General features: G+C 36.1%; 2 protein-coding genes across 3 annotated transcripts; both read left to right on the forward strand.

Moving 5' to 3' along the window:
* The first annotated feature begins 10,170 nt into the window (after positions 1 to 10,170).
* LOC120331012 (splicing factor 3B subunit 4-like) lies at positions 10,171 to 11,915 on the forward strand. Its single transcript, XM_039398029.2, has one exon. It carries the CDS (start codon positions 10,215 to 10,217, stop codon positions 11,283 to 11,285), a length of 1,071 nt encoding a protein of 356 aa, XP_039253963.2. The 5' UTR covers positions 10,171 to 10,214; the 3' UTR covers positions 11,286 to 11,915.
* Positions 11,916 to 11,946: 31 nt separating this feature from the next.
* LOC120331011 (translation initiation factor eIF2B subunit beta-like) lies at positions 11,947 to 16,730 on the forward strand. 2 transcript variants are annotated; one of them, XM_078113863.1, is made up of 8 exons: positions 11,947 to 12,111; positions 12,447 to 12,612; positions 13,287 to 13,393; positions 13,776 to 13,910; positions 14,221 to 14,316; positions 14,439 to 14,617; positions 15,286 to 15,499; positions 16,361 to 16,730. In XM_078113863.1, the coding sequence occupies exons 1-7, from the start codon at positions 11,953 to 11,955 to the stop codon at positions 15,485 to 15,487; spliced, it is 1,044 nt and encodes a 347-aa protein (XP_077969989.1). In that variant the 5' UTR covers positions 11,947 to 11,952; the 3' UTR covers positions 15,488 to 15,499; positions 16,361 to 16,730. The 2 variants fall into 2 exon arrangements, with proteins under 2 accessions (XP_077969989.1, XP_039253962.2); XM_039398028.2 differs by lacking the exon at positions 16,361 to 16,730 and having other exon boundaries at positions 15,286 to 15,896.

Genomic DNA, 16,730 nt, shown 5'->3' on the forward strand with positions numbered 1-16,730 from the left:
TTCTTCATTTTTTCCGTTTCGCCGAAGCGCTCTGACCTCCTTCGCCAGATATGTAGCCGCCGTCTCCCTGCTTGTGCACTAACATGTTGGAACTTCCAATCACGCGTGGTTCAGGGCGTGTCCGAAATTAGGTCTGAGCTCATTGAGTGTTTCAATGGCATTCAGAGCTCTCCGGTTTGGGACGAACGCTATGTGAGGGAGGCGACAGGTCTAAGCGTCTGCTAGAAGATGGTGAGTTTTCATTTTTTCTCGCTTTTTTCTCCACAATATTCTATCACGTGGATGTATTATACGGCGCATTGTAGTCAAGGCTAATGGATGGAGCGTCTGTGCAGTCGTGTATTTCAGACTTCTGCGATGCTGTATCTCGTATCCGGGAAACAATAAAATACGACGACACATGGAGTGCTTCTTTACGCCGCGGGCAAACAACGCAGCGTTTGATTTTGTCTGCAAAGGAATGCTGTGACATTCTGGTGAATCAAATAGGCGATCGTCTGCGCACTGAACACCTTGCCGCGTTCTCTTTGATGAACCCCAAAAATTTTTCAAAATTTGCACGTCAATTTCCCATCCATTTGTTGGCTACTGTCTCCAAATTTTACCCCATGATAAACGTGGGTAAATTGGAAAATGAATTGCGATGTATATACACCAATCAAACTTTTTTGAACATCACATCAACTTGCGCGCTCTATGGGTTCCTCATAGATAACACTCTAGTAACTAACTACCTTTGCGGCGTCTGATTTCTGGACATCATTTTGACGACGCCTGTTTCTTCCGCCGACGCAGAGCGAACATTCAGCACGCTGAAGCGTATTAAAACGTATCTCAGAAACACAATGAAGCAAGATAGATTAAATTCCTTGGCTGTTTTATCCATTCACAGAGATGTTATTTCTGGGATGCATGACTTTAATCAGCGCGTTATTGAGCATTTTGCTTCCAAGAAACCGCGGCGTGTTACATATATGTTCAAGCAGTAGAAGTCTAGCAGCATATATATCTATGAGTGAGCGACGCATGTCCCTATCTTTGCATAACTTTCCTTTCTCTTCATAGTTAGGCTTACCATACGCCCCGGTTTAGCCGGGACAGTCCCGGATTTGACAAGCTGTCCCGGCGTCCCGGCCGGTTGACTCAAATGTCCCGGTTTGTCAGCACGGTTTTCATGGGTAAAAAATTCAAATTCAATATTATTACAAATTTTTTTTTAACGGTGACAGCCCATTTACCACTGTTTTGCGACACACTTTGCTAGTTCAGAGAGAGAGAAATCGCTCTATTGTTATGTCACAATTGGTATATGTTTTAATGTGTTTTCTGGCGTTAACTGCAATGTCGTTAAGTTGTCGAAATGCCAAAAAGAAAGTACAAGTTTTCTGATGAGTTGAAGAAAGATTTTCCTTATTTGAAGCAAACTGAAGGAGGAAAGGTACACTGTACGCATTGCAGATCTGTTTTTCTATTAGTCAGGGCGGACGTTCAGATGTCAACGATCATATCCAAAGCAGGAAGCACAAAACATTGAGGCATCGACTCGACTGACCAATTTTGCCATAACAAATTCGGATGATTCTTTGTCGTTGGCAGCCAACATTTACCTATCACACTGCTATTCATGACCAAAGTTTTGACTGCACCTCTAAATTAATTTCAAATTTTTTTGAGGCTAAATTTGCATTAACTTGTAAATATACACAGTTAGAATTTCTGATGTCCGCTGTCTGATAAGCGGATTCGCTGATTTTGCACGTTTAGCCAGAAATAAATGAGAGTTGGTGCATTGCTCCGCTGTTCTCCTCTGAATTTAATGATAATTTACTTCAAGCTCGAATGGCAACAAAACGCAGAAAAGTTGATGCTAAGTGCAAAGGGTTCAATGGCGCTGAAAATATTCAAATGGAATTTTTTGAGATGCAATGAGGAAATAAATCTATATTCTATTCGAGAGATGTATCACTGCTTGATTTTTAATATAAAAAGTATCATCCGTTCAGTTTCAACTTTCTAAAAATATGTGCGGCCCGCCAATGACTCGCAACCCTTAATTTTGGCCCGCGGGCGACAAAAGGTTGCCGATCCCTGCCGTAGATGTTGCAAATATTCTGTCAGAGGTGAAGCTAAATTTGCAGGGAAAAAAATTGTATTTAAAATAAAAGGTTTGCGATTTTTACGAGAAATGTCTATCGTATATAGAGCTGCACGATGAAGCCTACAATGGTGCCAGACCACACATATGGACAAATTTGAAGAGTGAAATAAACTGGATTGAAGTGTTTGGTCTGCAAAATTGATAAATGATATGTTTGGTTAGCTGATCAGGTTTTGAATAGCGATGCACTTTTCGACGAATACTGATAAAGAGATATTTATCTGAGCATGGTTCAAATGCAATTTGACTTACTTTGCCGGTTGAAATTAAGTGGACAGAGATGTTTAACGTTTTTTCTAACAGAAATATTAGCATTTCGAATTTGCAGCAAATTGGTTGATTTTGTTTTTCGGAACATCGGCATCTGTTGAAAGGATTTTTTCCATTGTTGAAAAATTTTGGTCCGAAAGCAGGTGCAGAATGCCAGAAGAAAATATAAAACCACTCCGTAACCTGCAAATTTAATGGTGATGTCTCTTGTTGATGTCATCAGTTTTATGACAAAATCAAAACAAGAATTTTTGAGAAAGGTTCCATCTGCGGACAAATACTTTTGGTCTAAATGAATAATACAAACTAATTTTTTGTGTTTTTTCTAATTCAATGATCAGTAGAGATTTACAGCCGTATATACCCGCAATAGCATGGTAGACGTTCCAATATTATCAAGACTGGCAATCGACCGAATGTTTGCCAAATCGCTCCGTCCCGGTTTTTTGTTTCAGATTTATGGTAAGCCTATTCATCTTTCATAGTAACGTTTTAAACCTTATTTTAGGTTTTGTCTGCATTCCCGAAGTTTCTGTTAAATAAATTCTGGGTAAATATTGCCTTTCCTTTTGAAAGAGGTTTCAAAATAAACTATGTCTATATTCATCAATCCATTGACTTGGACCGGTTTTAAAGACACTTTCTTATCGTTAAAAATTGTCGCTTTTGCCGATTGGTTGTTACCGATGGAATGGTTTTGATAATTTGATAGCGATCATTTGCAAGTGTATATGGATTCAGGTGAAATTTTGCTGCGGTAACCACGGCAGGTGGGCCGTAAAGACAGGGTTGTCAAATATTGGGTGAGTTGGGATGTTTTACTTAGGGATACAGTTTTGATGAATTTGGGGTTAGGGTTACGGTTTGGTATATATAATTCCGCTTGATCAATTGAAATCTGGTACATTAATTTGTGAATATACCGTTAATACTGATTACTAAATACTGAATAGCGCTATAAAACCATGGCAAGAGCAGCCGCGGTTCGTTCGTCATTGGTGGCAGGAGCTGCCATGAAGTGGTACGAACTGCGCTTCTGATCGTCGCTCTACTTTGGCAAACTCTATTTCGTGATTGTGACGCAATTTTTAGACGTCGTAGTCAGATTGGGGCCGGGAATGATATATGCAAAATTGTTACGTCACGCCCGTTATGAAGAGATATTGTAGGTCCTACAATGTAGGACGACACGAGAGACGAGACCCCTTGCGTTCTATGTCACAAGGTGCGATTGCTTATGACAGTACAGTACCGGTACGTTACCGGTACCGGTATATGCCTTTGTTGCACCAGCCGATATTCCTTAATGGCGCTTGTTTATCAAGATCTATCAAAGAATTTCTGAAGAGCAAAAAGTAACTATCAACCGCTATTATTGGGCCCAACTTCCAATGCGACATCATAGTTTGTGGGGCAAATAGGTACTGGTATTGAAATATATCAGATAATTTAGGGTCTCCCTAAAACCAGGCACTTGCGAATTCAGGCACCATTTCAGGCACTTTGATATTTTTTATTTTTACCTTACGTCATTGGGGTTTCCAATTTACCTGACAAGATGATTAGACTTTAAATAATTTTTTGCATTCCTATATTGCAATAAAACAATATTATTTCCAATTTATTAGGGTATAAATAATTTTTCAATAGTAAAATGTGGCAACGTTGATTACAAAATATAGAAATCAGGCACTTGTGAAATTTCAGGCACTTGGTCAAAACCTATTTTACAATGTATCTGATTACTCTAAAGCAGAAAATTAAATATATACACTTTGTATGGTTGAATTTACAATATTTTGGTAAAATACAATACCTTTTGTGACTGATGGAGACGTGTCATATTTTGCAAGTGCCTGATTTTTCATTTTTCTTGGTGACAGTTGCCATATTTTTTCACAATTATTTTCTTAATTTATTTGCGTCAGCACTTACTATTTTTTGCTTTTTAACGCAAATTCATTGTTCCACAACAATTTGAGCGTTTTTAATAATGTAATGAGCAATACCATTTGACAATATATGGTCAACCATCGTACTTTCTGGATTTATTTGAAATTGACTATGAATGATAAAATCTGGCAACCACAAGCACAAAATACTAAAACCAGGCACTTGTGAAATTTCAGGCACTTCGTAAAAACCTATTTTTCGATGTTTTTACTTACTTTGAAGCAGAAAACTAAAATATACACTCTTTTGTATGATTGACATGACGTCTTTTTGGTAAAAAACAAGAACGATTGGGACTGGTGATGAGGGGTCAAACTTCGCAAGTGCCTGATTTTTCATTTTTTTCGATTACAGTTACCATATATTTTTGCAATACTTTTCATAAAATCATTTTCGTCAGAACTTAGTACTTACTATACTTTTCTTTCTCGGTAAAATGTTTTTTAAGACAATCCGATGTATATTGAGTGCTATTCTTATCGCTAATTTCAATTCGACGTCTGCCCGAAGGTGGTGCAAGTATTTATATTTGAAGTGAGTACATACCTCTTCAAAACGCCCAGATGAAAGATTGAACAAGGCGGAGACAAAAAAATTCAATCACATTTGGGACGTTGTCGCACTGCATCGTCGCCACTCATATACTCTGACATTCCGATGCATGAATTTTGCTTTCTGGAAAATAATAATTGGAGTGTCTGTTAAATTGCGTAATGTATACGGGAGCACGTACAATACTAATGCTGCGTTTGCTAGCGTTGGTATCATGATACATGTGAAAAAGTATCGAAAGCGAAATTGTGGAAGTGTAAAATTTGTATTTGGTAAGTCGGTGTTGCAAATGTGGGTATTTTCAGGGCGCTCCCGTAGTAGCCTATGTGCTCCAGGATGGCGCACAACCTAATACCTCTATCTTTGTACATATACTATGTTCGGGTTGTGTGCCAACTTTGTGCACATACTACGGGAGCACCATTTTCTGCACAACCTATTCTGATGCTCATTCGCGACATGAAGAAACTATACGCCCGACATATAAAAGTAGCAAAATATACACAAAACCTTTTCATGTTTAATTTCAGAACTGACATTTAAAATTTTCAATTCTTAGATCTGTGGTTTTACCTAATTGCAAGATACGTAAATCATATCATGTCAAAATAGAACAAATAGTAAGGATTTTTATTGAATACTCAATATTTCTATAATAATTTTCAAACTGAAAGCTTCAATTAGTGTTCACTCATACACTTCCTTTGTGAAGTTGTGTTTTTAATGTTTTATCTCCCTAATAAATTTAAATTCAAATTTAATTCTCCAATTACTGATGGAGAAAGATCTATAATCGAGAGTTTAATACGGCTTCTGTGACATTAAAAACAATTACTGTTTTACGTTTTTATATATTTGCAACTTTTTGAATAACGCAAAAAAATTCGTTGGCTGACTACCGGCGTGTTGAATATTGAAGGATTTTTATTGTAACATTCGTTTAACGATGCTTTTAAGCCTAACTTTGGGCATATCAGCTACCTGATGTCATTCGCCGAGCGAATTTTGTTTAGGTGACATTGCCATCTCGTATTTACCATCCTGTAGCCATTCTTCTTATTTAGGAACTACGTGTTTTACAGTTAGCTGTTACAGCATGAAATAATGTACACATAATTCTACGTAAACTATCCATGAAATCCATTCCATAAACTATCCATGAAAAGATATTACAGTCAGATCTTCAGGTTGTAAAAAATATTATACAACAGCAACAGCAAGTGATCGAATATCTTTATTATAGCCGTGGTTGAACACCGCTGGTTGTCAATATAGATTTTGCACAGGCTTTTATACATTTTGTGAACGGTAAATTATGTTCTATTAGGGGATAATGTGACTTGGATACGTATTATAAAAGATTCTCTGCGACATAAGTCAATTGTTTCTGTTATGTAGTTTATATGAAGTCGTAGGCCAAATTACATTATTAAAATCGTCGTCCGATAACAATTAAAACTGGAATTTTGAACTAATATTGCCAGAAGACAAATTAGGTTGTTTATAACGATGCGATTGTTACTACCTGGGTAATATATTACGTCGAAATGTTTATAACAAATTAGAAGAAGTTTTGAATCAATTTCAAGGGTTCCGAACATTACTATAAAGATGTCGTCTGAATAACTAATATTCCCTACAGATCTGTCAAATTTCAACCCGTATTTAAATAATACATATGTCATACTTTTGAATTAATAAAAATAAACAACACAATGTCATTCAAACTTTACAATATTCAAATAGTTTTGCAAAAGCGTGATTGGTTTAATTAAATACCGATTTCCGGATGTAAATACTGATGATAAAAGTTTAATTCCATTTATGCTAAGGGGAGCTCTCATACAAACATTGACTTTTCCAAAATAATGCAATAGGGAAACAACATATGAAAAAAAAATAAAAATTATAGAGATATGGCAACTACCATTGACAAAACCAAAAAATCAGGCACTTTTTAAACTTGCCACATTCCTACCAGTGATAGATCTTCTAGTTTTGGACAATAAAAATACCAAATTCAGTCATACAAAATATGTATATTTGGATTTTCGGATTTAAAGTAATCAAAAACATCGGGAAATAGTTTTTTACAAAGTGCCTGAAATTTCACAAGTGCCTGATTTTAGTATTTTGTGCTTGCGGTTGTCAGATTTTATCATTCCTATTAAATTTCAAATAAATCCAAAAAGTACGATGGTTATCTATATGTTGTCAAATGATATTGCTCATTGCATTATTAAAAACGCTGAAATTGTTGTAGAACTAGGAATTTCCTTTAAAAAGCAATGATTAGTAAGTTCTGACTCAAATAATTTAGAAAAATTGTTGCGAAAATATATGGCAACTGTTATCGAAAAAAATAAAAAATCAGGCACTTGCGAAATTTGACCCCTCATCACCAGTCCCAATCGTTTTTGATTTTTACCAAAAAGACGTCATTTCAATCATACAAAAGAGTGTGTATTTTAGTTTTCTGCTTCAAAGTAAGTAAAAACATTGAGAAATAGATTTTTACAAAGTGCCTGAAATTTCACAAGTGCCTGGTTTTAGTATTTTGTGCTTGAGGTTGCCAAATTTTATCATTCATATTCAATTTCAAATAAATCCAGAAAGTACGATGGTTGACCATATGTTGTCAAATGGTATTGCTCATTGCAATATTAAAAACGCTCAAAATGTTGTGAAACAATGAATTTGCGTTAGAAAGCAAAGTATAGTAAGTGCTGATGCAAAGTATTTAGAAAAATTGTTGCGAAAATATATGGCAACTGTTATCGAAAACAATGAAAAATCAGGCACTTGCGAAATTTGACCCCTCATCACCAGTCCCAATCGTTTTTGTTTTTTACCAAAAAGACGTCATTTCAATCATACAAAAGAGTGTATATTTTAGTTTTCTGCTTCAAAGTAAGTAAAAACACCGAGAAATTGGTTTTTATCAAGTGCCTGAAATTTCACTAGTGCCTGGTTTTAGTATTTGTGCTTGTGGTTGCCAGATTTTATCATTCATAATCAATTTTAAATAAATCCAGAAAGTACGATGGTTGACCATATATTGTCAAATGGTATTGCTCATTGCATTATTAAAAACGCTCAAATTGTTGTGGAACAATGAATTTGCGTTAGAAAGCAAAGAATAGTAAGTGCTGACGCAAATAATTGCTAAAAACAATGGCAACTGTCACCAAGAAAAATGAAAAATCAGGCACTTGCGAAATATGACACGTCTCCATCAGTCACAAACGGTATTGTATTTTACCAAAATATTGTAAATTCAACCATACAAAGTGTATATATTTAATTTTCTGCTTTAGAGTAATCAGATACATTGTAAACTAGGTTTTGACCAAGTGCCTGAAATTTCACAAGTGCCTGATTTCTATATTTTGTAATCAATGTTGCCACATTTTACTATTGAAGAATTATTTATACCCTAATAAATTGGAAATAATATTGTTTTATTGCAATATAGGGATGCAAAAAATTATTTAAAGTCTAATTATCTTGTCAGGTAAATTGGAAACCCCAATGACGTACGGTAAAAATAAAAAATATCAAAGTGCCTGAAATGGTGCCTGAAAAAGTGCCTGAATTCGCAAGTGCCTGGTTTTAGCTACAGGAGTGGTGACTCCTCTACGGCCCATGGGCCGGGGCCACGGCCCATCTAATTGGGCCACATGGGCCGTGGCCCATCAAGCTATGGGCCGCGGCCCCATCAGGAAAATTTCAATTATCTTACCAAAATTTTCAATTTTTACAAAACTGTCAATATTCGAACAAAAAAATATACTCCTGTAGTATGTGTACCAGGTTAGGGTTAGGACAAAAAAAAATTCAGATTTTTTACATTATAGTTCTATTATGAGTTCGGGGACTGTCTGTGTTAGCCAAGTGAATAGTCCCTTTACACAACTTGATGGGCCGCGGCCCATAGCCTGATGGGCCGAGGCCCAATTCGATGGGCCGTGGCCCCGGCCCATGGGCCGCAGAGGAGTCACCACTTCCACTCGGTTTTAGGGAGACCCGATAATTTATAAACGTTTAAAAATTGTCAGGAGGTGAAAACACAAGGCGAATTTCCATCAGCTCTGTTAAGCCCAGTAAAGTTTAACATTTAGCCTACTTTGGTTAACCAAATAAACTACATCTGAAGGCGGCATAAATAACATGAGATATTATGATTCAAAACTAATGAAAAATTAAATAGAAAACCATCGTAACATTGATTATTCCATTGATAAACAAACAAAGATTTTGGGTCTGTAACTTTTCATGCGATTTGAAAACCTTCTAGATATGTCCTACACTTTCTGCAGTTTAATATTTCAATTAGCCAAGATACAATTTTGCCTTATTTTCAACTAATTTGTGGAATTACTGTACTGTAGTGGTGATACTGATATTCAGATATTGTAGTTATTAGCCCATCTGTCAAATAATATTATTATATACATGATTCCGTTGTTAACAAATTTAAAATATTTTTCACCAATGTTTATGCATCTAGAATTCTGAAATGATCACCATTCTTAGCACATTTCCATATGCAATTTTGTGTTTTTTAACTGTTGAGCAGTAGGCTATCACTCCCATCTAATATTTTCCAAATTCAAATATAACTTTATTCTAATTCAAAAACTGTTTTTAATTAGCAGGATTAGCCCCCAGTTATAACCACTACTTTCCCAGGTTTGTAATAAATTTAGTATGTGGAATCGGCGAGATTCTGGTTCTTTCAAAAGTAGCGTCTTGAGTATCATCTTTGAAGTGGAGTTTTAAAAAAAGTTTTATGTCATTGTATTCTGCATTGGTCCTATTTATGATTTTTTGTGTTAGGATTCAACTTACCTATGTTGCGAGTATTAAAAAGTATACGCCATAAGTGCTTAAATAACGCCAAACAAAAATGTGATGTGAAAGTACAGAAGTAAATGATGTAACTGCTAACATAACGCCAAACAAAATTTATTTTCATGAAACAACAGTCAGTCTCGAAGAATTCTATACACTATTTGCTGATTTTGCAAGGGACATACCTGCTTAGTTTAAGATTGTGTGTGTTTAATTTTAACTAAACACGTCTATGGGCAACTTCATTGCGCACATCACATTTCTGTTTGGGGTTATTTAATCAGCTTCACTTTTTTGTTTCGTGTGATTTAAGGAGTTACGGCGTTTACTTCGCTGGACCCTATTTTGCCATGTCATAATGTTTCAATTGCTTATGTAATAACAGATAGTTAATTATAATACTATAAATTTTTAAGAATATAGGCCAATGGCGGCAGGTCCTATTTCTGAACGCAATCAAGATGCGACTGTTTATGTCGGCGGACTGGATGATAAAGTAGCAGAGCCTTTGCTGTGGGAATTATTTTTACAAGCAGGTCCTGTCGTCAGCACACATATGCCAAAAGATCGCATTACAGGAGCACATCAGGGGTATGGGTTTGTTGAATTTCTTGGTGAAGATGATGCTGATTATTCAATTAAAATTTTGAACATGATAAAACTTTTTGGCAAACCTATTCGAGTTAACAAAGCTTCTTCTCATCAGAAGAATTTAGATGTTGGTGCAAATCTTTTCATTGGAAATTTAGATCCAGAAATTGATGAAAAATTATTATATGATACCTTTAGTGCCTTTGGTGTCATTCTACAGACCCCTAAAATTATGCGTGATCCAGATACAGGAAATTCGAAGGGATTTGCTTTTATTAACTTTGCCAGCTTTGAAGCATCTGATGCAGCTTTGGAAGCTATGAATGGACAATATTTATGTAATAGGGCTATCACAATTTCGTACGCATTTAAAAAGGATTCTAAAGGTGAGCGTCATGGCAGTGCAGCTGAAAGATTACTGGCAGTTCAGAATCCTCTTTCTCAGGCAGACAGACCACACACAATGTTTGCAGATGCTCCTGTTATCCCACAGCCTGGTAAAGTAAATTCAATTATGGGTAATGCACCAATGCCAATGGGAATGCCACCTCCACCACCAGGTCCACCAAGCATGATGCCTGGTATGCCTCCAATGCCACCTATGGGTATGGCTCCTATGCCTCCTCCTCCAATGCCACCAGGTGGCCTTTCGCAACCTATGGATGGTATGAATTCACAAATGAATATGCCAATGCCTCCATGGGGACCACCACCCCCTATGGGAATGGGCGGACCGCATGGCATGATGGGCGGCCCACCTCGCGGCCCCCCAATGGGTCCTCCTGCTCCATGGGGTGCTCAAGGTCATTTTCCTCCCATGCCACCTCCCGGTGGACATCTTCCCGGGCCACCTATGCGTGGCCCACCACCGCCTCCAAACATGGATGGAGCAAGATGGAACGAATAACTGGAATCATCACTACCAGAAAAAGGAAATCAATCAAGTTGATATCTTTTGAAGACATTGAAGGATGGGAGATGAACAGTACATTTACATTCCATATTAATTTATGGCTGTAATATAGGCAAACCACAGGGTGGATAAATATATTGTTGTATATTGATTGTCTCGATGACAAATATGTTCATCCCAGTTTGCAAACCTGAAGATGTTCCATCTAAACAAAATTTTGTTCTTGTATCACTATACATGAACACTTTTGCAAAGCCAAATCTCTTAATAAGAATAGTTATGTATTATCTGACTCTGATTGATATTCAAGCCAACTTATCGGTATGCGCCTTGCTTTTTACTTTATGAATATTGTCCCATGAAAATAAGTTTGAAATTGAACAGATTGAAGTGAAGTGAAAATATCTTATGACTTTTTAGTTTGTGGATGCCAAGTGTTTATATTGTTATTGTGTGCATATCACAAGTTATACCATAAACATGCACCTAATTGCTAAGACAGATTTGTAATATTATTTTGGTCTTCTTGGAGGTTGTTTATGCTGTCTTTCAAGAAATCTTTCTTCTCAACTGTTTGAATCATACTATTGAGCCATTTCTTATGTGGAAATAATCTTTTTTAGATTGTAATCATAGTGTTATTGCCTAATTTTTACTTAAAATGGCAACTCTAGTGATGGATCAGTTTTTGATGGATTTAAAACAGGATCGCTTCAAATCGTCTTATGAAACTGTATGTAAAACCATAAATTATCTACGCCATGTAATAAGTGCTGCAAGATTCAGCCATGCAAAAGATTTGATGAAAACTATTCAACAGGTGATTAATTTTTATCAGTATTAGGTTTGTAAGAAATTGTGTTTACAGTGAAAGATATTACACAATTTGATCTTGTATTTTTCAAATTTGTTTATTTTCTATTCAATGTTTTACCACTGATGGAAAACCCAACCAATTTTGAATTCTTATTGGAAATTTGGTACTTTCTATTTTGTGCATTCCTAGTAGCAACAATAACATTTCCCCATTACAATGATACTGTGGTAAACTGCAAAAATGCTATTGCGCAAATATAATAATTGAAAAGAGTGTGAAATGCAAGTTGTTATAACGATAAGAGGAAGATACACAAGTATTTCTAATGATTTTCATAGGAGGGGAAAAAAATTATTGCTCTGCAACCGTCTGCTTATGTTGTTGGTAATATGGTTAGAAGAGTCCTCAAAATAATTCGTGAAGAATATGCCAGATTACGAGGATTATCAGAAGAATCGGCGGGAAAGGAATCTCTTCATCGCATGCTAACGACGTCTGCCTCAGGTTTGTCAAATCAAATCCTCACAATCGAGCAATGTCAAATACATACATCAAAGTACTGAAATTGTTAATCACCGGTTCTCAAACTGCAGTTCACAAACCCTGAAAATTTATAGAGGGTTATGTAGATGGCAGTTGAGTTTTATGCATTATTACATTTTAATGTGGAGCATGACTTATACATTGTCTGTTCAATGCTATTATTTGCAACAAACAGACACAGCCTTCACACTAATGTTTAGGATAAAGTGTTTAAAATGAACATGTTTTTAATATCCTTTGTAATACAATTCGAAATTGTAACTGTTAGTCACTTAACTCACTTTATAAATTTGGTACAATCATGCTGGTGATTCAGAGATAAGTTGTTATACAAATTGAGGGTACTTAGCGAGACAAGTGTTAAGAATCCCAGGCATGGATGAATAAAAATAGGAAGGTTCCATAAAAATAAACCTGTTTCATGGTAGTTTTTAGTGATTTGCTAGGTGTAACTTGTAATATAATAACAATATTAACAGTGTTGAGAAAGCCAATATGCTACTGGAATAACAAAAATTCCATAGACAGTTTTGTGATTAGTTGGCTACTTGTAGAAATATTGCACAAAAGATATAGATGTAAGTGCTGCTAATTTCATCACTTTAATTGATTTTTCTTGTTCATTCAATTGACAGGTGATGATTTTTTAATGTCTCTAAAGGAACTAAAGATCACTGTAATGGAAGCAATCAAGGAATATCTCGATGAATTGGAAGTCTCAATACACAATATTTCAGCACAGGTTTAGTCTGATAATTCTATATTGTTTTGATTCATCTGCAACGTGAGAGAAAATGATAACCATCATTTAAAATAGATTGAATTTCTCAGAAATCATGGCTTGAAATGACTTACCAGATAAGATTTGTGTTTAACTTATAAATACGCTTATTACAAAGCGCTCCAGAAGTGTGCTCAATATGAATTTTTGTTCGCTTGCTTTACATCAAGTTGTGTAAAGGGACTGATTCCTATGGGCACACTATGGGAGTACCATTACAACGGCATAGCTTATTCTTTTTAAATAATTATGTTGAAAAGTTCAGAAATATCTTATTTAAGATTTTTTGAATAACACAGGTTCCTTACACATCATGTTTGTAACATTATATTGCTCTTGACAGGCAATCGAGCATATTCACTCCAATGAAGTTGTTCTCACTATAGGAAAATCAAGAACAGTAGAAGCTTTTTTAAAGCAAGCTGCCAAAACTAGAAAATTTCATGTAATTGTTGTGGAAGGAGCTCCTAACTTTGAGGTAAGTATTGTGCTTGGAGTGAGTGATCTGTCTTTCACAATCAGGTTAACCAATATTAGTGGTTCAAAGAAGTAATATTCTTGTTATATGTGGATCATGTGGCATAATTTTTTTTTTACCTTTAGATCTCGTTTTCCCCAGGATCTTTTTAGAATCAGGCATACTAATCGATTGCCTTAAAAAAGTATCATCATTTCACTTATTGACAAAATAAAAGGCTATGGCCTATGAGTTTACTTGGCTTCATTATAGAAAATCTTGCACCAAGTTGATCAAGTCAATCAACATATAGAATCCATTATTTTTACAGGGTCATATACTTGCGAAATCTCTGGCTGAAAGTGGAATTGAAACAACCATCATTACGGATTCAGCAGTGTTTGCTATCATGTCTCGAGTTAATAAAGTAAGATCTTTGATCAAGTTCGAATATCACTATTTCAATGGTGAAAAAGTTCAGGAAAAACGGATTTTAAGGAATGACATCTTGCTTAATTTCTAATTTTGTCACTTTAAACATCACAACAGGTTATCATAGGAACCCATTCTATACTTGCCAATGGAGGTTTAAAAGCTGTGGTCGGAACTCGTCTAGTTGCACTAGCGGCCAAACGCCATGCAGTACCGTTAATTGTTCTGGCAGCAATGTATAAACTTTGTCCCATGCATTATGCTGACAGCGCTGGGAAAGATGCCATGTTCAACAGGTAAGTGTCATCATTTTTGCCTTTGTAGTTTTGTTTATTAGTATAATATTGGATTGGCAGATGAAAGTAATCCCAAACTGTTACCAAAGAGAAATGATGAATAGTTGCGTAACTGGTGATTACCAAGTAACACTGAAGATGGGATTAAATATCTTCTTGACTAAAATAGTTAACAAAGCCTGCTTGTCCTCCCAGGTGGAGGAAGATCACTTTGAGATAAAGATAAGTTACGACGATCTTTTCGCAAAGAAATAATTCAACTTACATTAATTACAATATTTCAAAGATGTAGGATAGGCAAGGCCTCTTCGTCGTAAAGCACACCATTTTCATCTTGATAAAATCCCAAGTATGCCAGTGTGAAGACGAACACTTGTAGGATTTTCATGTTCATCGCGGGGACGAGGAAGAGCGGATAAGACGACCTCATTCATTATTGCCTTTAGACATTTGTTGTGTATATGGACATGGACTTAGTGGTGGAGAAAGCCGTAACAGACCAGCGCGTATGTGAACCACCCTACAGCAGCAATCCTCTCACACATAATTATTCTTCACAGGATGCGAACCCACGTACGGTAATCAGAGGTGCAATCGTGACGTATAACGCTTAGCTCCTAAGAGAGCATCAACTCAGACCGCAATGTAATTCCTATTTTTAATTTCAGGCTCACTTCGCCGCAAGCTGTGTTGGATTATGGTATAGCTGGAAGCAATGAACTATGTGGTGTTCAAGTATATTCACCAATGTTTGATTATGTTCCACCTGAACTAGTGACACTTTTCATATCAAATATTGGTGGTAATGCGCCTTCTTACATGTACAGATTATTAAGTGAACTTTATCATCCTGATGATCACGAGTTGTGACAATTTTGCAAGGTGAATCTCTTCATCAGGGTTATGGGAACTTGAGTTCAGGAGTAGTTCAAGTTTGGGTAGATGCTCAGAAACGAGAATAATGTATTTTGTTAAAGAAGAAATGACGAATTGGTGCAATATAATTTTAAAAATATACTTGTATTTCTGAAAATCAATTAGTCCTTTTGAAAACCCGAAGAGGCGAGCTTGCGCAAGATTTGCACTCTGCTAATTTTGTTGTTTTTCATCGGCATGGCGTGGTAAATTCGCCCATCGACAATTTTGTCGGCAATCTGTATTCCGCCAGTCCTTCCCTTTTCACATTCTACAAAGTACTGGACGTCCTTCTCCATGAGGACAACCAAAATAATATTTTTTCTCACGCAACTATACTTTCGAAAAAACGCGTTTTATGTAATTTTTGAGGTGATGTATTGATGTTTCCATTGACTACATTGGAGATTTCAATGAACTTCAATTTAGGATAGGATTCACATATTTATCCCGGGAAGAGGAAAGCCGGTATGACGGCCTAATCATATGGCAAACCACGGCTTCCCGTCCAGTTTTAAAATAATGATGATATAATTCAAAATCTTCATATTTGTGAACGAAAATTTGCTTGCGTGTAACAAATATTTTACGTGCGTGTCTTCCGAGTTTCCATGATAATATCGGTTCCTCGTCTGCGCTCTAATAATGATAAATAAAATCATCATTGCAGCAAACAAATTAACAGTGCTACTTCCAAGCGCCTAAAGTTTTTGGAAGAGATTTCGTCAATCCACTCTTATGTTATTACTTACGATACCGATTTCCAGCCAAACCAGATGTTTTTTGTGCACGTAGTCAGAGGTCGAAACTATTTTGCCTCTTTTTTAGAAGTAATAGCAGTTTGCTGTTCGAATATCTAGTAGAACGTGACCTGGACACGGCACGGCACGCCAGTTGCGCGTCGCTCCTTCAAAGACTTGGATTTCATAACGCACTCGTGAACCACTTCTGGCGACCACAGAGAATCTGCACCACTTGTTACCAACAATCAAAGACGCTTATTCAATATTATATTTGCGTTATTGTATTTGTTTATTCATTTTCGGTGACTATGATATTGTTTAATTTTTAAATGAGCATAGCGTGTGCCAATGTTTCGTGAATTTAATTACTTTTCAGTGGGCGATTTGTACAATTCGAATCGCCAATATATATGAGTATTTGGAAAAGTAATATTACAAAGATTTCCAAACGAATA

Source organism: Styela clava, chromosome 6, assembly GCF_964204865.1.
Source record: "Styela clava chromosome 6, kaStyClav1.hap1.2, whole genome shotgun sequence".
Lineage (NCBI taxonomy): Eukaryota > Metazoa > Chordata > Ascidiacea > Stolidobranchia > Styelidae > Styela > Styela clava.